This window comes from Syngnathus typhle, linkage group LG1 (assembly GCF_033458585.1).
Source record: "Syngnathus typhle isolate RoL2023-S1 ecotype Sweden linkage group LG1, RoL_Styp_1.0, whole genome shotgun sequence".
In the NCBI taxonomy this organism is placed as follows: domain Eukaryota; kingdom Metazoa; phylum Chordata; class Actinopteri; order Syngnathiformes; family Syngnathidae; genus Syngnathus; species Syngnathus typhle.
Genome location: NC_083738.1, coordinates 28,948,994 through 28,967,537, shown reverse-complemented (window position 1 = coordinate 28,967,537; position 18,544 = coordinate 28,948,994). Strand labels below are relative to the sequence as shown.

General features: G+C 55.2%; 3 protein-coding genes and 1 long non-coding RNA gene across 7 annotated transcripts; 3 read left to right on the top strand and 1 right to left on the bottom strand.

The window, feature by feature from the left end:
* The first annotated feature begins 42 nt into the window (after positions 1 to 42).
* Positions 43 to 6,582, top strand: LOC133150322 (equilibrative nucleoside transporter 2). Of its 3 annotated transcripts, none has more exons than XM_061272979.1 (14): positions 43 to 742; positions 815 to 947; positions 1,435 to 1,568; positions 1,653 to 1,734; positions 2,177 to 2,340; positions 2,875 to 3,014; positions 3,101 to 3,235; positions 3,322 to 3,419; positions 3,485 to 3,554; positions 3,781 to 3,953; positions 4,338 to 4,443; positions 4,632 to 4,717; positions 4,807 to 5,006; positions 5,087 to 6,582. In XM_061272979.1, the coding sequence occupies exons 3-14, from the start codon at positions 1,537 to 1,539 to the stop codon at positions 5,196 to 5,198; spliced, it is 1,398 nt and encodes a 465-aa protein (XP_061128963.1). In that variant the 5' UTR covers positions 43 to 742; positions 815 to 947; positions 1,435 to 1,536; the 3' UTR covers positions 5,199 to 6,582. The 3 variants fall into 3 exon arrangements, with proteins under 3 accessions (XP_061128963.1, XP_061128883.1, XP_061128805.1); XM_061272899.1 differs by having other exon boundaries at positions 815 to 951; XM_061272821.1 differs by lacking the exon at positions 815 to 947 and having other exon boundaries at positions 43 to 783.
* Positions 6,583 to 7,892: 1,310 nt separating this feature from the next.
* On the bottom strand, positions 7,893 to 12,490 carry LOC133150497 (serine/threonine-protein phosphatase PP1-beta catalytic subunit). The gene is made up of 8 exons (XM_061273097.1): positions 12,354 to 12,490; positions 10,083 to 10,214; positions 9,779 to 10,009; positions 9,584 to 9,688; positions 9,443 to 9,514; positions 8,539 to 8,690; positions 8,262 to 8,396; positions 7,893 to 8,181 (listed from the first exon to the last, which is right to left on the bottom strand). The coding sequence occupies exons 1-8, from the start codon at positions 12,403 to 12,405 to the stop codon at positions 8,077 to 8,079; spliced, it is 984 nt and encodes a 327-aa protein (XP_061129081.1). The 5' UTR covers positions 12,406 to 12,490; the 3' UTR covers positions 7,893 to 8,076.
* On the top strand, positions 9,576 to 12,493 carry LOC133150557 (uncharacterized). The gene is made up of 2 exons (XR_009713799.1): positions 9,576 to 9,714; positions 11,181 to 12,493. It is a non-coding gene; the product is annotated as an uncharacterized LOC133150557 (long non-coding RNA).
* A 1,674-nt stretch (positions 12,494 to 14,167) lies between these two features.
* rela (v-rel avian reticuloendotheliosis viral oncogene homolog A) lies at positions 14,168 to 18,544 on the top strand. 2 transcript variants are annotated; one of them, XM_061291498.1, is made up of 11 exons: positions 14,168 to 14,327; positions 15,268 to 15,303; positions 15,411 to 15,556; positions 15,711 to 15,856; positions 15,933 to 16,024; positions 16,130 to 16,264; positions 16,403 to 16,507; positions 16,572 to 16,787; positions 16,858 to 16,938; positions 17,005 to 17,103; positions 17,188 to 18,544. In XM_061291498.1, exons 1-11 carry the CDS (start codon positions 14,321 to 14,323, stop codon positions 18,054 to 18,056), a joined length of 1,932 nt encoding a protein of 643 aa, XP_061147482.1. In that variant the 5' UTR covers positions 14,168 to 14,320; the 3' UTR covers positions 18,057 to 18,544. The 2 variants fall into 2 exon arrangements, with proteins under 2 accessions (XP_061147482.1, XP_061147475.1); XM_061291491.1 differs by lacking the exon at positions 14,168 to 14,327 and adding an exon at positions 14,376 to 14,872.

Sequence of the window (18,544 nt, the reverse complement as noted above, 5' to 3'; positions counted from 1 at the left end):
CCCTTTTCTGGGAGTTTCAATTCAACATCAACTACACCACGGAGCAGCAACGCATACAAGGAGCCGCTCGCATCGCATCGCATCGCTCGGCGATGACGTCACGTCGGTCAAAATCGCGGCTCAATGCGCTGTTTCCAACTCAATTGAGTTCAGAGCGTCGCCCTTCTGCTTGTGCCAGTTAAGCGGGCCATCTAGTCGTCATTTTCTATTTTCTGCTACTTTGAACCATCATTCTTGTTCGAAGTTTGACACTCGAGCAAAATTGGGAGAGGAAAATAACAACCGTGTGCCAACCCTCCGTCACTATTCATATTGAGGACATGAAAATGTGCCATTTTCACACATAGCGTGTCCCGTTTCGAAAAGGACGTAAAAATGCCGTGTGGACGGCGGCGCAAGAGAGAGACAGAGAGAGAGGATGACGGCGTGACGACATGACAGTGAGAGACAGCGAGAGATGACGGAGTGACGACATGACAGTGACGCTTGTGACGTCATACAGGAAGTACTACTGCCGGAAAGTGCTTCGCGCGGCACCCTTGCTTCCTTCCAAAAAACGCCAGCCAGCCAGCCACCCGGCCAGCCGGCCAACCAGCCAACCAACCAGCCTTTTGTGGACGTGAAGAGTGAAGAAGCCACGCACCCACGCAGAAGAAACGGGCTGGCCGCCACCTGCGACGCCACCGCCGCCGCGGCAATCACGAGAAAGCTGCTTTTTTTTCCGCGCTGGCGGGAAGGCAACGTATGAGCGTCAACACGCGCTTTTTTTTCCCATCCATTCAAGTAAGTACCTTTCTTTCCAATTCGACATCAGCCAGCCCACGGAACGTCCATCAAATGACCTTCCTTGCGACGCTCGACACGACTCACGATAGCCTCGACCGAAACTCGTCCGTCATTCGATCGCTTATTTGCCGCAAAGGGAGTTGCGGCGGCTGCGGCGGCAGGTAGGTAGGTAGCGGCCGCCCCATATTGTGTTCTGCTCAGCCGTCCCCCATATATTCCAACCCATATATATAATCAATATATCTCCGTTTCTGACGGCTGGCAGCCCCTCCCTCCCATTTGTCTCATTCATTTTTACGACTTCTATTTTCTATGCGAATTGATAGTGCTCAATGGGCCCACCAAGCATGTTTTTGGGAGGAGAGCCCGGAGAAAAACCACGCCGACACAGGGAGAACATGCAAACTTCACACATTGATTTGCTCTCGTTTTAAAACGTTGTTTGTTTTTTCTAATTACAAAAGGAAACCATATGGGCACATATGTTTTAGATCTTGCAGTTTAAACAATTGCCCATGATAATCTATTTGACATAGTTTAGATTTTTACGATTTTTTTCCTTTCAAAAAGAGCTGATATGAGTATGTATGTATTACATCTTGCCCATAAGTGAGTCTGAGGGAACCTCAATGATTTGTGCTCTCGCAGCTCAGCGTGAAAAAGCAGAGGCTCCTTTTTTTGGGGGGGCTGAGGCTGCTGCTGACTTGCCCTCGACGGCGTGGCTGACTTTTCCCGCCCGGTGTTCTTAAGATGAAGCGACTCCGAGCCGCTCCTTCAGACCGGTGAGACGCGCGTGCGCTTTGGGCGATGCCCTCGGCGGGATCTGCGACTTATTCCGTCCTTGTGGTCTCTCATCATCATTTCAGGGGCTGCTTGGTTGGGATCTGCTTCTTCATCCTGGGCTTGGGAACTCTGCTGCCATGGAACTTCTTCATGACTGCGTCGCTGGTAAATGAAAGTCAATGTATAAAGATCAGCCTACCCCAAAAAGATTTCATTGGTGGCCGTGGCTATGGCAAAAGGAACGATGGATGGATGGATGGATGGATGGATGGATGGATGGATGGATGGATGGATGGATGGATGGATGGATGGATGGATGGATGGAAGGCTCACGTACACGTAGCCCCTAACCCTGTGACTGATATAGGTGAGTCAGGGGCATACTCGTGATCACGCGCCGAGGTTCAGAGAGGCCTTTTTTGCAGCTCGCCGTCGGCTTGTTTTTATTCGGCGTCCGCAAGGGTTGTTTCTTTGCGTTTTGACGATGTCATCGGCCAGAGGCGTCATCACGAGACGGCAATTTTTTTCTAGGTCATCTTTTGAAAGCTTTTCACAGAGCAACATTTTCTCTCCCTCTGTCTCCCCACACTTTCTCGCCCACGTGCAGTATTTCCAGCGACGGCTGAGCGCAAACGCGTCCAACGTCACGGACGGCGGCCATGGCAAAGGCGACGGCAGTGGCTACAGCAAGTACTTCAACAGCTGCATGACCCTGCTGTCCCAGCTGCCCCTGCTGCTCTTCACCTTGCTCAACTCCATCCTCTACCAGAGGTCTCTGATCCCCGTGGCAAAGTCGTATCCAGCGTGCGCCCGGCCTTTCTGTCCCACACGGTCTTTTGGGCCTCGGGCGTCTTGCCGTACGACAAACGGCAAGCTGCCCCGGGACTCGACTGTCCAGAAAGTTGAAATAAGGAGGTCTAACTCGGTCAGACGCCAAAAGTCATAGTAGACTGGCGTGTCCTCGTACGAGTCGGTCACTTGGACCGTAGTGGTGTCGATTGATCAAGATTGGATTGGGGGGGGGGGGGGGGGGTTCTTATCCGATTGGGCCAATGGTCCAGCGGTGTCACGTGCCATCATTTCCTGACAAGCGGCCATTCAAATGAGTTGCGACTCCCAAAATAGAAACAGTCAATGAGATATTTGTTTTCCTTTGGCCGCACTTGGATACACACTGCGGCCCGCCGTGCGCTTGCTCATCTTTGTTTTTGGCTCCTCTGGATGCCGCCCTTCACCCGACGGGAGCTTTTGAATGGGCCGGACCTAACCCCCAGCCGGGCCTGGGCTTTGCCACCTGTGACCCAGGATATCGGAGGCGGTGCGCATCGCCGGCAGCTTGATCTTCATCCTGCTTCTCTTCGTCTTCACCGCCGCGCTGGTCAAGGTGGAAATGGACACTGAGCGCTTCTTCTCCGTCACCATGGCCACCATCTGGTTCATCAACTGTGAGTGGGCGTCTGTCGTCGCCGCCGTCGGGCTCGCCGCGACCCGCTGAGCCCTTTGGTCCTCCCTCCCTCCCTCCCTCCCGCAGCGTTCGGCGCCGTGCTGCAAGGGAGTCTCTTCGGCCTGGTGGGGATGCTCCCCCAGAAGTACAGCGCCGTCTTCATGAGCGGCCAGGGGCTGGCCGGCACCTTTGCCGCCGTGGCCATGCTGCTCGCCACCGCCAGTAAGTGCGCAAGCGACAGTGCCAAGGAGTCCTGCCGCTCGCTCCGACGTGTCAGACAACCTTCTCCCTCCCGGCCGGCCGGCCAGGTGACGCGCATCCCGAGTCGGCGGCGTTGGGCTACTTCATCACGCCGTGCGTGGGCACGCTGGCGACCCTAGCGTGCTACCTCCTCCTGCCCCGATTGGTGGGTACTCCCGGCCCAAGCGGCTCTGGCGCCATTGCATCAACGAGCTTTTTGCTTGCCTGCAGGAGTTTGCCCGCCATTACCTCGGCCAGGGCGCCAAATACGAGCCCGGCGCCACGGATGAGCTGCTCGCAGGTGAGAGAGAGAGAGAGAGAGAGACTTTTGGCTGGCGACTTGACGCGTGTGCAATTCCAAAGGAGCGCTCGCTCGTGTGGCTCAATTCAATCAATTTATTCATTATCATTATCTCGTTTGGCTTCCATTCATCCGCGGCGAGTCGCGGCGGCCGGCGCTCACACAAAGGCGCCCTTTGTATGCACTCCCAGTCCATCAGCGCACACGCGTGTTCTCTGCTTGACAGCGGACGGCGGCAAGCTCAACGGTCGCGCCAACGGCTCGGCGCCCGTCAAAGACGACGGCGATGGCGCGGAGGGCTCCGAGGCCCGGCGGGACAGAAGCCGTGAGGCTTTTCTGGCGCTGGGGCAGGCGGACAAGACGCAAGCCAAAGCCTCCGTCGTTGAGGTCTTCAAGAAGGTCAACCTTTTCTTCTCGTGCTCGAAATGTCGCGCTTTGGCTGATTGCGACGTGACTTTTGAAATGAGCAAATCAATCAATGAGCAATCAAACGGAATCAAACTAAAAAAAAAAACAACCAACCTGCTCTAAAAGCAAACAAACGGTCCGGTCCGGCAGGCCAAAGACTGGAGGGTCAACAACAGTGAGCAAAAGAGAATTTGCCGCTTGGATGGATCTATATGGCAACAGGCCAAGCACGCGGCGGCCATCTTGGCCGCAGTGGGCCTACTCGATGTGGCTTGCGCCGGCTAGCGTACGTGTAATCGTCGTTGGCGCTTTTACCACTGGCAACTTAAGCCGCACTGGCTTCATAAAAGCCTCCCTCCCCTCTCTTGTGTGCAGATTTGGGTGATGGCCTTCTGCGTGACCTTTGTGTTCACGGTCACTCTGTCGGTCTTTCCCACCGTCACCGTGGACGTCAGGACGACCGCCTTGCCGGGGAAATGGGGTCGGTGCTCGGCTTTGCCCTCGCGGCACGTCGGCGCTCCGCTTTGATCCTGTTTTGGCGTCCGACTGAGCGCGGCTCCCTTGCTTGCTCCCTCCCTTGCTCGCTGGCTCCTTCCCTTGCTCGCTCGCTCGCTCCCTCCCTCCCTCGCTTGCTCGCTCCCTCCCTCCCTCCCTCCCTCCCTCCCTCAGACGACTACTTCATCATCGTGTGCTGCTTCCTGACTTTCAACATCAACGACTGGCTGGGCCGCACGGTCACCACCTTGATCCGCTGGGTGAGTCCCGAGAAGCAAAGCGCTTGTTTACAAAGCGACCCCACGTGGAGCGAGAGCGCCTTTCGAGGATGTCGCCGCTGTGTTGTCAGCCTCGCAAGGAGTCTCCTCTCTTCCCGCTGCTGGTGGTCTCCCGCGTGGTCTTCGTCCCGCTCCTGATGCTGTGTAACGTCCAGCCTCGCTCCTTCCTGCCCGTCTACTTTGGCTCCGACGCCGTCTTTGCCGTCATCATGGCTCTCTTCTCCATCTCCAGCGGATACTTTGTCTGTCTGTCCATGTCGTACGCGCCGCAGTGAGTGAGCAAAGCAGGAGCGGTGAGCGACCGGCCCAAACGCCGCTCACCCACCGCTCGCTCGGCTTCTTTGTGCTCAGGTTGGTGGAGGCCAAGGACGCCGAGACGGCCGGATCTCTGATGACCTTTTTCTTGGCTCTGGGTCTGTCCATCGGCGCCGCCCTCTCCTTCCTGCTGCGATTGCTGGTGTAGTGGTGTGCGGCGGACCCCTTCGGCCAGGCGGGCGGCTCGGCTCGGCTCCGGGTGGGGTGCCTTGACTTGAGAGTCTTTGCCGCGCTCGCCCGTGCGCTTTGGGACGTTGACTGAGCGAGATTGACGTGCAAAGCGTGTGTGTGTGTGTGTGTGTGCGCGTGCAAGTCAATCTATTTTTTGTGTTTCATCCAACAGTGTGCGCTGTTTCATCAGTTTTGTTTTATTTTTCTGCCACCAAAAGCGAGGCCTTGCAAATGGAGTCGCAAGCTCGTTAAGTGAACAAATGGCACTTTGAAGTCAAGGCAGACCGACCGACCGGCCGATCGATCGACCGGCCGACCGCCGCAATGCAATAGGAATGAGGAACATACGCTTTTGTAGTATTTGTTTGCTTGAAAAGACAAGGCAAAGTTGGCATGTCAAGTAAGGGATGTCTTTTGCTAATCCGCCTTCACGCTTCTTCGCCCAGCCAAGAAGCCACATTGAGTCTTGGCCCATTTGCCTCAAGCGTGTTGGAATGAGCTTTTTCATGGTCCCTGCCACATCCAAGGCAAACAAGCACCTTTTGCCATCTTCCTGTTCGCCCTGGCCGCCGCCTGAACAAAGATTCATTTGGCGTTTCCTTGAGCGAAACCTTTCTCGTGTTCATAGGAAGAGCATTTCTTTGTTTCTGCTCAACATTTTTTGATTTTTCAGCTACGTTGGACTGATGCCAATGTGCATCGCTCTGTTTTTTTTTTTTCTTTTTCGATTTCTATCATTGCACTGTGCCTCGCATATATAGACAGACCAGTGCCTAGCAGCCTTTCTCTGTTCGAATGGGCCCAAAATGTGGCGTTGTTGTTTTTCTTTTTCCGGGGACTCTCTTTTCTGTCAGTGCAGGGGTGTCAAAGTCATTTTTGTCGTCCTCATAGTTTTCTTTGGATGACCGTCAACGCTGTATATGATGTACAGTTTAAGCTGCACGACAAACTGATGAAGAACTCGCTCTGCCATCAGACACGAGTAAAAAGTGTCCAAATATCTGGGAATGGTGGTAGAAATTCCTAGCAATAGCTGTAGTTTTGAAAAGTAAAGACAAGTTGCAATTTTGTTATGACACATGAAGTTGATCCTCAATTTGTCTCGGCGGGGCCACATCAAATGATTTGGCCCCCGGGCCTGAGTTCGACACCTCTGCCCGGCCCGTATGGTGAAAAGATCCAAGTGTCCATTCGTCACGCTGACGTAAAGAATGTGCATCACGTCTCTGCTTCAGCAACATCTCTGAAAAGACTTTCAGCTGAGCTAGCTAGCTAGCTAGCTCGCAGTGGTGCCTGTGTCTGTCCACTGTACATTTTTACTTGACCTTGGGAATGAATAAAACCTTTTTGAAAGTATAGAACCGTATAGACTACATTTAAAAAAAGAAAAGAAAAAGAGACCGTCTTTTTGACAAAAAGTATGCGTTTACAATTCAAATGTGAATTCCAAACGAATGTTAATGATGGCATTGCTTTGGCACAAGTCAGCCGCTCACTTTCAAAAATCGCCATGGCTATTATCACACAAAACCAAACGGTAAGTATAGAAATATATAGAAAAGCGCTATATAAATCCCAGTTATTATTATAGATGCCAAAGTTGAGATGTTGTGATGGCGTGGCAAAGATGTCATTTCCCTTTCGGGACTCCAGATTGAGCTCAAGGAGTGGCACGTGCAAAGGTACAGGTTTCTATCTTCTGATGTCATTCGAACTTTGTTTTACGCTCCACAGGGCTTGGAACTCGAAGGCGAATCACTTGAAAAGTTGAAATTGTCATCGGTCGGTCAAATCCGAAATGTTGAACAGCACACACTCCAAGCCTGGAGAAAAGAGGAGCATCTGTAGTATTCAAAAGTGACCGGACTCCAGCAGGTACAGATTGATTTTGGACTTCTTCTTGATTGGAGACGTCATCACCACTGCCTTGTGTTAGCTACGTTTAGCCGCCTTTTAGCCTAGCCGTCGCGCTAGGCGTCGCGCTAGCCGTCTATCAGACGTCAAAATGCGGACAGGGAAGGTCATATTTCAATCAGCAGCAATATTGATCCCTTAACCTAATTCTAGACCAAATACAGTAATATACATCGTGGCTTCAGTCCATCCCCCTAAAACAAAATCATCCCAAATTGAAATTCTAAATTGAGGAATTATGGTTTGGCAGCAGAAGCCAAGCAGGGAGTGCGAGTGCCCACACAATTGCAGTACGTACACTTGTACCTTGTTGTTCAATAAGTTGTTGTTGTACTAATAAGAGTTCTAAAAACACACAGTATTGTACCTTGCTAGATATATTAAAAAAAAATTGAAGGTATTCTTTAATGTTCTAATGATAACATATGCGCTTATATGGTTCCATATACACACAGAAATGTATGCATGTTAAAAATGAGAGGGTGACACTACGCGGGTGCTCTTGGAAGCAATTCGCCGCCATAAACCAGGGCTGACTGCATGGATCAAATCAAATCAAATCAAATCAAATCAAATCAAATGAAATAAAAGGCCTGTCTGTGCACACCGCGCCCGCCGGTAGATGGCGGCAGCAGGTTTAGCTACATCCGGCCACCATCAGTTAGTGGCGCGCGCGGGCAGACGTTTGTCTGTCTGTTTGCCAGGATGCGCCCCTCCGTGTGTATCAAGAAACAAAATGCAACAACATCCCCCACAATGCGTGTGCTTTATATTTATTTCTTTAATGTTTAAGTAGATAGATGCAAGGGGCAGTTCAGCGGGAGGTAAAGAAAAAGTGGGCTGCGTGTTTTTGTTCTGTTTTTAGTCGGCGGGTCTACGTGGCGGGCGCGAGAAGCAGCAGACGACGCCGACGCTCCTTTCCTCTCGTCTCGTCTTCTTCCTCATCGCTTCTTGGGAGCTTGCGCCGTGCGGGGAGGAGTGACGGGCCGACCGGAGTTCATGCCGCCGTACTGGTACTTTGCTTTTTTCTCCGAGGGCTTCAGGATCTGAATGACACGCGGCAGGCAGTTTTCAATCAAATAGTGCTTTCCGGGCAACTTCCCGTTTGCAATTCTTGAGCAGGCACCTGGAAGGAGCACATGAGGGTTTCGTCCACGCTCATCATGCCGCCCGCGTTGTCGAACTCGCCGCAGTAATTGGGCGCCGAGAAAAGCGTCACCAGTTGTCTCTTTGCAAAGAACTCGTAACCGTCTTCCACCACCTGAGGGGAGGCAAGGAGGGAGGGAGGGAGGGAGGGAGGGAAAGGAGGGAGAGAAGGCCCCGGAAAGGCCCCACGTTGGAGTATGACAAAAGGAGCGCAAACGTCAAGGACCCGTTGCATTTGACATTGGCATGATTCCAACCTGGTGGGCTCTGCAAATGAGGTCCAGGTCGTGGCGGTTGAGGAACTTGCTGACCACGTCGGCTCCGAATGTGAAGGAGACGCCGCGGTCGTTCTCGCCCCAGCCCTGCACGTCTTTGTCCGGGTCCGACCACAAGAGGTCGCACAGGAGGCCTGCGAGATGGCGTAAGACGCCTTTCAACTTTTCCGCTGTGTGCACACAGTGCCCAACGCCGCAGACCATAAGAGGATGTGGGCCAAAAAAAAAAAGGCAGCGAGAGCATCGGACTCCCTTAAAAGGAGAAGAAGCAGGTTTGGTGACGACAAGCAAGTGGGATCACTCCAGGCAGAGCTTTGAAGAGACTGTCGCATTTTTGATTGCAATGGAAATGGCAGATGGGAACTTTAAGAAATGTTGCCGTCCTTAGCAACGGAGATGGCAGATGGGAACTTTAAGAAATGTTGCCGTCCTTATTTATAATCGAGTCGTCCGCCATCCTCGGAAAGGTCTTCCTTCTCGGCTTGGTCAATCGTCCTACTCCAACGAGAAAGTTAGCGTAATACCCGATGGAGAGTTCAACTTAATTAGCTGGCTAATAGACAGTGACCGTCCGACATTTAGGGCACAGGCACAACTTGGGGGTGGGCTCCTGCGACAGCAGCGAGTGCCAATATATTCTGAGAGTTGGCTGAAGTGTTCTCAATAGAATGTGACAAAAATCCATTGATTTCACTCCAGTCTCTTTTGCCACCTCCTGCGTGAAGAAAGAAATGTTTTTTTTCTCCTTCATTTGAAGCGCTTTTTCAATTGGCCTCGGGACAATTGCTCGTCGGGAGATGCGGTCGAGTCAAGGTGTTACGCAACTGTCGTTCATCATGGTGCAAGCGCTTTTTGCCGCCTCACCCCGCGCCTCGCTCGAACTGACCTGTGTCGGGCACGTCCGTGGGTCTCATGATGCGTCTGATCTGCTCCATAGACTGCAGGTCAGGGGATAGACCTGCGGGCGAGAGCGCGACACCGCGTCACGGGTGGCCCGCCCGCCGGAAGGCCGACGTCCGCGGCGTACCTCCGTGGCAACAGAAGATTTTCTCGTCCACGATGGCGGCGATGGGCAGGCAGTTGAAGCAGTCGGTGAAGGTCTTCCACAGCTTGATGTTGAAGCGCCGCTTGCCTAGAGGACACAGGACACGGGATGGGGTAAGCCGCGACGGGCGGCCGGGCAGCCGGCAGGCCGCTCGCTCCGCCCCGCCGAGGCGCTCACACTCATCGTAGAAGCCGTAGATGCGGTTGATGGAGGCGCACTCGTGGTTGCCCCGCAGCAGGAAGAAGTTCTCAGGGTACTTGATCTTGTAGGCCAGGAGGAGGCAGATGGTCTCCAACGACTGCTTCCCCCGGTCCACGTAGTCGCCCAGGAACAGGTAGTTGGCCTCCGGGGGGAAGCCGCCGTACTCAAAGAGCCTCAGAAGGTCCGTGTACTGCCCGTGAATGTCACCTGGGGGGAGGGGGGTGGGAGGGGTGACGAGGGGAACGGACGATGGAGACGGACGGCGCCAGCCGGCACTCACCGCAGATTTTGAGGGGCGCCTCCAGCTCCAGAAGGATGGGCTGACTGAGGAAGATCTCCCGGGACTTGATGCAGAGGCCCCGCACCTCGGCCTCCGTCATCTGGACGATCTTCCCCGGACGGCATCCTCGCACTGGGGACGGGCGGACGGACGGACGGACGGACGGACGTAAAGGCAAAGTGTTTGAGGCCCATTTAGGGAGCGCCCCCTTTTGTTGTTTGACTTTGATTGCAATTTTGCTTTCGCTTTGTTGCACATTTCCATCAGCAACGGAGCGAGGTCCCAAACGGACACTTCCACTTGCTTGACTGCTCACTGAGCCCCCCCCCCCCTCTCCCTGCTCCCCTTGTACATTTTGGAGCAGTCACCGGTCCATATATGGGCGGCGGCTTTGAGTAAGCCCCGCGTCGGGACAAAGAGGGAGCGCCGCGAGGCTCCTCTCTCGGCCCTGCCCGACCAAAGAACCGAGAAACGCTGAGCCGAGCACGCGTCAGACGACGATGCGGTCGGCGTCCGCACGTGACCGACATTTTTCACATTTGCCACGTACGCAAAGTGGGCGATGTTTAGCGCACCTCTGGAGGGAATCAAGTTGTCTGCCTCCCCATTCCGTCAAATAGGCCGAGAGTTGACATTTGCGGAAGAACGAGCGTCTTTGTGAGGCCGAAGAAGAGATGAATGGAGGGAACACGGGACGGGGCGGTTCTGTCGCGGGACAGGCGAGGTGCCGTCCATCCGCAAGAAGCCCCCTTTGCCGGCCGGTGCCCGCTTCTAAACGCGCAGGCCCCCTCCGCCATTGTTTCCACAAACGTGCTGTAGCACCAAAACTGTTGGCTCCCCAAAGATTCCAAATGAGAGCTTTTGCTCTGGTTGCCGCTTGTAACGTCCTAAACAGTCCCCCCCCCGGCTTGCTTTATTGGTGTCCCAGACAGCTGCGGCCGCTGACATTTAATCAGAGATCTCTGCAGCCGTAAGTCTCCGTGCAGCCGTCCGTCATGGCTGAAACAAAATAGCAAAATGTATTTTGGTCCGCCGACAGTGGGCGCATTTTCAAGTGACCCTTTCCGTTGATGTTTTCTGCTTCTCTTTCTTTTCTAGATGATGAACTCCTTGTGCAGTTTGTTGGCGCCAAGGCATCACGTGCGAGTGACTTGAGGAGCTTCGCGTCACATTCTGCCAAGTGATTGCCGTTAGCTAATTTGACATGGCCCATTTGAAGTCCCTCGGCAGGCGCTTGCAGCTCACAACCATATTTGTTACTGGATTGCGAGTAAAGCTTTACAACGTTACAAAAGAAGCACACGCTCGCTAGGTGGGTCCAAAGAGGGGTGAGGACAACGAGCCATTTGCCGACAGCAAACCGTATCATCGGCTGGTAACGCTCGAGAGTCCATTACGGAACGCGCCGCAAAGCGGCCGTGTCTCGGCCGTGTCTCGGCCGTGTCTCGGCCGTGTCTCGGGCGTTCCGACCAGCGAACAGCGTGGTTCCAGCCGCCAAACGGCGCCACGCCTGGCTCGCTACTACGGCTAAGAACGCCACGTGTCTGCGTGCCGGCGCGTGTCTGCGTGTGAGCTGTGGTCGACAGCAGCCCTCGCGCGACATCACACCAAGTGTGTCAAGCGGCGGCATAGAGTGATCAATTTGATTCAACAGGCGCTCGCCCAACCTTGAGTGTTTTCTATCTAGCGGAACCAAACAACTGCGTCCGTCCGTCCGTCCGTCGTTATCGACCAAGTTACGTTTGTATTTGGGGGAGAAAACGCCGACTTGTGCTAGGAAGGTGAACGGCAGTGCCGCCCGCCCGCCACCGTGCTGCGTTCAAGGGACACCAGCACTATGTCCAATAATTGGAGCACGATGTTGCTGCTTTGATTTCGGCGCGCTCCAACGATGCCATGACGTGCGATGCGCTTGTAAGAAGGCATTGTCAGGGCGTCGATAACGAACGACAATGACTCCGGCTCGTGCCGATGGACGACAAGTTTTGGAAGCCACGTAAACGCCACACATCGATAGCCAAGGTGTGAGAGCCCGTCCAGAAACGTGTAAATAATCAAATACAGGGTAAAGAGAGGCAAGGGGCGAAGTGAGCTGAAAGGTGCGGTTGAGATGTCCCCCCCCAACAAGACCCCCAGCAGCACCCCGAGAGCAAGTCGAGCAAAGCTACAAGCTGATGGCCCAAAACAAGGCAACGACGCAATGGCACGTAGCGCACCGCCCGTCCGCCCGCCCGCACGCGCGCACTCCGCTGACTAAAGAGTCGTACTCACCCTCTAAAAGCCTGGAAATCAACGAGTCCACGTCCAACTCCCCCTCCGCCATTTGTGTTCCGAAGAGCTCGCTTGCGCCGCAGTGAAGGAGACTCCGAAGGTACCGCCTCACTGGCCCCAAACGCACCACCAAGCCGAGCCCGAGCGTTTATGACATGCCTCGCGCGCGCTGCCTTGAAAGTCCCTTGCCTATCAATACGCGCTCACGCGACGAGGACGTCGATTCAATATGCCACAAGTCGATCGCGAGTGATCCAAGTTTGGATATGACGTATTTATGACACGCGTACGTCATCATGACAAGAAAAAGGCGTATTTCCCACGATTGAAGTGAGCCCGCGAAGGCATCATTCTCGCTTCTGCCTTGGCAAGCATAGACATCAAACATACATAGAGCCCGCATTGTGCTGAGATACGTCAGCTTCTCCGCCATGTTTCATGTGTCTACGGCTTCCCCGTTAGTGACCTCCGCTTTGGTGTGACATCATTGCGCACTTGTGGAACGACTGACGGACTGACAGACTGACTGACTGACTGACTGACTGACTCCATGCTAGTCGAGAGACAAAATTAGGCACTAGCTGACATTTGGGTGGTTCGGTGGAAATTCGTTCCAAGCCCAAAACAACAAAACACTACAATCAAATCAAAACCGAGTTGAGAAAAGCAGAATCATATAGAATAGTACTTTATTAAAAACACAGCGTTGTTCCAAATGAATAGAATAGAATAGAAACAGTTAACCCAAGTACACGTTGGTTGGACTTGACCATTACGATCAAGATTCTAATCTTTCAAAAACCGTTATCGTCGTTTTTAAAATCGTCTTTCTGAACACTTGTGGACGCATGTCGTTTCGCTTGTGTACGCGCACGCGCATTGATGTATGGAATTGTTAAAGCATAGTTATGTTTTTCCAGACATACTGTGTAACGTTCGGGTTCTTGAGATCACTTCTTTCCCTTTTAGAGTCGCTTTCAAAATGCGAAAAGACGATTTTCACCTGTTGTGCTTTTCGGATGACGTTTTCTCGCCTACGGCGCCATCTCGTGGACAAAACGTGGAGGCGTTCTTTTCTTTCGTCGCCCTTCCCCTTGGCCCGCCCGATGCAGACAACAAATGAAATGTGAGTCGTCGCAACTCACTATTTTGGTGCCTGCCGCGTGTCGAGAAAACCCCAAGCAACTACGAAAGTTTCCCCCAGACGATGTAATTCGATGGGGAGTTGCGGTTTGAGCCTCTCCTCTCCCACGCACGCACGCACGCACGCACGCACACGCGCTCTTTTTGCGAACCTCCAAGTGCGTCATGTGGGTATTTCCGCGCGGTGTGAGTGGGTGGTGACGGACGGTCGTGCCATTTTTTTTGGGGGGGGGGGGGGGGGGGGGCGTCAAGCTGGTCGACAGTGAAAGCGGAAAAAAGACCAGTTGGTGTCTCATCAAATAAAAGACTTTGGGGGTTGCGCGACATCTCGCTCTCGGGGATAGTTTGTCTTCCCTGACAAGTTGGACAGTAAAAAGTCTCCAATGAAGTTTTAAGAGTGACCTACTCAGAGCGTGTGAAGCTCAAATGACATTTGGTTCTTGTCGCAAAGCTAAGCAGGATGACTTTCCTTTCTTGAAAACACAATGAGCGGTCGTGATGGAACATTCGAACAAATAAATCGATGTGGCGTCCTCGAGTTCCGAACACTGGTGTTGCTGCCTACCGGAAAATGCGCGTGTTGTCGTCACATGCGGCTTGACGCTGCTGCGCAGGCTGCGCAGGCTGCGCAGGCCCGCATCCGGCGGGCCGGGCCAGGGCGGGCGGACGGACGGACGGGCCGGGGCGGGGGAGCGAGCGGGCGGGCGCTCGGAGAGAGCCACAGCAGCGAGTAGCTCCGACTCGAAACGTGTTTTCGCCAAGTCTTCGCGCGTTTTGCCCTTCGCCACATTGCCGAAAGGAGCCCAGAAAGTACTGCGGGAGCCATGGACGGTAAGCGGAGCCGCTTTCGCCCGCTTTGCTGCGTGTTTGCTCACTTTTTGGAGCGCGGAATGCGGCGGCGGCGAGGGGGGTGAAAGTGGACGGCGGACGGGGTGTTGTTTTGCGCCAGGTGGAAGGAATTCCCCCCGCGACCAGTTTGTCATTCTATCTATCGTCAAAACAAGATGATCCCAAAGTTGTCTTGAAAAGAACAAGAAGTTGCCTGCTGCGTGTGCCGCGCGCGCGCGCTGGGACGGGCCTGTTGGTTGGCTTGGCTCACGCATTTCCTACTGCGTTTGTCAAGGCCCTGAACGGCGTTTGAAAACGACCTCGTTTCATTTCGCGTGTCGACGTTCTCCTAGCGAGCGATGCAACTGCAGTCCGTCCGTCCGTCCGTCTGTCCGTCCGTCGTCATTTCAAGCTGTCAGGTGCGGTGCCGGTCCTGCTCGGAGTGCCGACTCCATCTTGCGATCGGACGTCGCGTTGTCAAATGTCATCCATCGATGGTTCTCCAACTTTTTCCACCAAGTGCCTGCCACCCACCTCCAAACTAAAAGGTTTTATCCCTGAAAAGTGCCAACAATGATTGCAGATCACACTTGAAAGTGAAATCAAAGTGGGCCGTCCGTCACTGCTTCATTGGGCCGACCGAGTGCAGCACCACGAGTTTGTTGGTTTCTTTCCGCTGGCGTTTTGTCGTGGTCGTCTTTGTCGCATCATAACAACGGCTCCAAATAGCCAAAGTTTTGCTCCAACTTGCGTCACACGTCACTCCATATCATCAATCCCCACATCTCGTTCGGCGTGTCCAAAGTGGAGTCCTTTGACTGTCTGTTTTTGTCGGCTTTGTTCGATAACCTTTGACCTCGCGGGAGCCCAAGCCGCAAAGATGGGCTGAAACGGGTTCTAACGTGAAGTCTTTCTGTGTTGTGTACTCGTGGGTCCGTCGCAGGTGTGTACGGATGGCCCATGAACGCGCCCAACCCAGGTACGAGTCGGACGGACCCGAGCGATGACATCAGGCGGCGGTGGCCGGCGGCGGTGGGCGGCGGCGGCGCATTTTAATGCACATTGTTGTGTCCTTTCTCCATCAAGTCCAAACGGCGAGCCCCTTCGTGGAAATCATCGAGCAGCCCAAGCAGCGCGGCATGCGCTTTCGCTATAAGTGCGAGGGGCGCTCTGCGGGCAGCATCCCCGGCGAGAAAAGCAACGACACCACCAAGACCCACCCGGCCATCAAGGTGAGTCGCCTCGCTCCTCTAAGTCCTCTAAGGGATCTCTCTCTCTCTCGCTCTCACGTGAAAATCCACGTCGGAGAAAGATGTGAATTTTAAGAACCTCCGACCGACACGGCCAGTCCAGATTTGGCCGCTTTGACCGCCTTCCTTTGGGCAGGTGCACAACTACAGCGGCCCCCTGCGCGTCCGCATCTCGCTGGTGACAAAGAACACGCCGTACAAGCCGCATCCGCACGAGCTGGTCGGGAAGGACTGCAAGCACGGCTACTACGAGGCCGACCTGCAGGAGAGGCGCGTACACAGGTACAGGTAGATGGGACGGGCGACCGGCCGGCAGAAGCCAAACGTGAGCCGTGTGCACGCCGTTGCGTTGTCTCAGCTTTCAGAACTTGGGCATTCAGTGCGTGAAGAAGAAGGACGTGATCGAGGCCATCACCTGCCGGCTGCAGACCAACAACAACCCCTTCAACGGTGAGCGGCCGCTCCCAGCCCAGCTCAGCCTAGCCCAGCCTAGCCCAGCCTAGCCCAGCCTAGCCCAGCCTCACCCCCCCCCCCCCCCTCTCTCTCTGCCCGCAGTCCACGAGGCCAAGGTGTGGGAGGAGGAATTTGACCTGAATTCCGTGCGGCTCTGCTTCCAGGCCTCCATCACGCTGCCCACGGGGGAACTCTTCCCCCTGGAGCCGGTGGTCTCGCAGCCCATCTTTGACAACCGTGAGTCACGCACGCCAAGTGGACCAAATTGAAAAGCCCAAGAAAGCTTGCTCTAAAAATGACATTTGAAAAGCAACATTGAAAAGGTGGGATCCAAAGGAAGCGCTCTGAGCCGCTCGCCCGTTCCTCTCGTCTCAGGGGCTCCCAACACGGCCGAGCTGAAGATCTGCAGAGTCAACCGCAACTCGGGCAGCTGCAAAGGCGGCGACGAAATCTTTCTGCTGTGCGACAAAGTTCAAAAAGGTGACGGCCGTTGGACGCGGCGCGCGCAAAGTTCCTGTGAAGAGACCCCCCCCTTTCTCCACAGAGGACATCGAGGTGCGCTTCTTCCAGGACTCATGGGAGGGCAAGGGCACGTTCTCGCAGGCCGACGTCCACAGGCAGGTGGCCATCGTGTTCCGCACGCCGCCCTACCGCGACACCGACCTCAACGAGCCCGTCCGCGTCAAGCTGCAGCTGCGCCGGCCCTCGGACCGCGAGGTCAGCGAGCCCATGGACTTCCAGTACCTGCCCGCCGACAGGGGTAGGACCTCGAGCCCTGACTCTCGCCGCCGCCGCTGCTGTCTTCTCACGTGTTCCCCCTTCCCCTCCAGACGAATACCGCTGGAACGAGAAGCGGAAACGCACCGGCGACATGTTCCATAGTCTGAAGCTGGGACCTCTGCTCTCCACAAGTAAGAGTGCAATCGCAGTCCGTCTCCCATTCGGTGGCGTGAGATTAACAGCTGTGGGGATTTCAGAGTCCGTTGCGCCGCCCGATCGACGCCACTTCAGCCCCGCCAGGAGGACGCCCCCGAGCAAGCCCACTGCGGCGGCGGCGGCGGCCATGGCGCCGGCTTGTGAGTGTCACACGTGCGGCGGCTCTCTCGAGTCCTTTGCGGGTTTTGCTCACGCTGCCGGCGCCGCTTACTTTTGTGCTGCAGTTGCCCCGAAAGCACAGAGCTCTTTGGCTCACGCGCAGCCCGGCCACAAGTTCCCGGGCCCGAGCAAGACGGAGGCTTCCTGCTTCCCCCCCTCCCCCTTCCCGCCCTTCTCCACCCCCCAATCCACTTTTTTCTCTTCCGCCGCCTCCTCCCTTTCGGCCCCCCCGGCCAGCAGCCAAACGTGGAAGATCCTGGAGAGCTTGAACCTGGGCCCGCAGCCGCAAGCCGCCAGGATCCCCAGTTGCGCCGTCAACCGCCCGACTGTTTCCAGCCAGGATTACCCCACCGTTAACCTGTCAGACCTTCAGGAATTCTTCCCCGGCATCACCTCGGCCATCAGCCAGGAGCCGTCGGCCTCGCAGGGGAGCGCCTGTGGCGGCGGCGGCGACACCGCCGCCGCCACAGGCGCGCAGTCCGTCGGCTTCTTCTCCTTACCGGGCTCTCAGTTCCCGGCAGACGCGGCGGCCGAGGAGGGCATCCCGCAGTTCCCCAGCTTTTCCGAAGCCCAGGGCTCGGGAACCCTGGACAGCCTCGACATGGACGACTTTGTGGACCTCCTCAACCCGCCGGACGAGAGCGGCAACGGCCAGCGAGCCGCCCCCTCGGCGGCGGCGCACAACACTTTGGACCCGGCCGGCAATCCGGGAAGCACCTGGATGAATTACCCCAACAGCATCGTCAACCTGCTCCAGAACGAGAGCATGATGGACGTCTTGACCAACAGCGGCGGCGGCGGCGGCAACAACAACCAGCAGCGGCCCGCCGTGCTGGACGAGTTTGACGAGTTGATTTCGGTGGACGAGGATCAGCTCATCTCCATTTTTAACAGCGGAAGCCAAGCCGGCTTTGTTTCGGGCCACCCCGCCTAAAAGACGCCTTTGGCCATTTATTCCATAGCCGTGCGCAAGCGTGCACCCGCTGGTGGGCCACCGCGCGGACCTGAACAAAAAAGCCACGCCGTCATTGCAACGAATGCTCGTTCGTTCGTCATTCAATGGCTTCGAGCCTTACATTAATTAACCACACTTGCGTAGCAACCAAATAGCTCGCAGGCTGAGGGCAAAGCCAATCGGCGCGCCGAGTTCTCAGACGGACAGACGTTGGCCGTTGGCTTTGTCTCGCCAGCGATACCGACGGGTCTTTTGTCTGACTCGGACCGCGGACCTGAAGGTAAGTCAAGCGTGCCCTTTGTGTCCGTTTTATGGTGGACCAATGTCCTTTTTTTTTTTCCATGCGCTCCCGAACGTTGGGTGCCAGGGCCGCGCCGCGCCGCCCAATGCAGCCGCAACACAAATGGCTCATTTTTTCAAAGGAAATAAAAGATCCTTGGCACGATTGTCAATTTGTCAAAGCACAA

Excerpts from the sequence above, each read along its gene's own strand:
- LOC133150322 (XM_061272979.1), top strand. The coding sequence starts at position 1,537 with ATGAAGCGACTCCGAGCCGCTCCTTCAGACCG. Across the intron at positions 3,420-3,484 it reads ACCTCCTCCTGCCCCGATTG|GAGTTTGCCCGCCATTACCT; the intron begins GTGGGTACTCCC and ends GCTTGCCTGCAG. Across the intron at positions 4,718-4,806 it reads TCACCACCTTGATCCGCTGG|CCTCGCAAGGAGTCTCCTCT; the intron begins GTGAGTCCCGAG and ends CTGTGTTGTCAG.
- LOC133150497 (XM_061273097.1), bottom strand. The coding sequence starts at position 12,405 with ATGGCGGAGGGGGAGTTGGACGTGGACTCGTTGATTTCCAGGCTTTTA. Across the intron at positions 9,515-9,583 it reads AATCTTCTGTTGCCACGGAG|GTCTATCCCCTGACCTGCAG; the intron begins GTACGCCGCGGA and ends TCTCGCCCGCAG. Across the intron at positions 8,691-9,442 it reads CACGGACGTGCCCGACACAG|GCCTCCTGTGCGACCTCTTG; the intron begins GTCAGTTCGAGC and ends GCCATCTCGCAG.
- rela (XM_061291491.1), top strand. The coding sequence starts at position 14,806 with ATGTCATCCATCGATGGTTCTCCAACTTTTTCCACCAAGTGCCTGCCA. Across the intron at positions 16,025-16,129 it reads CAACAACAACCCCTTCAACG|TCCACGAGGCCAAGGTGTGG; the intron begins GTGAGCGGCCGC and ends CTCTGCCCGCAG. Across the intron at positions 16,265-16,402 it reads GCAGCCCATCTTTGACAACC|GGGCTCCCAACACGGCCGAG; the intron begins GTGAGTCACGCA and ends CTCTCGTCTCAG.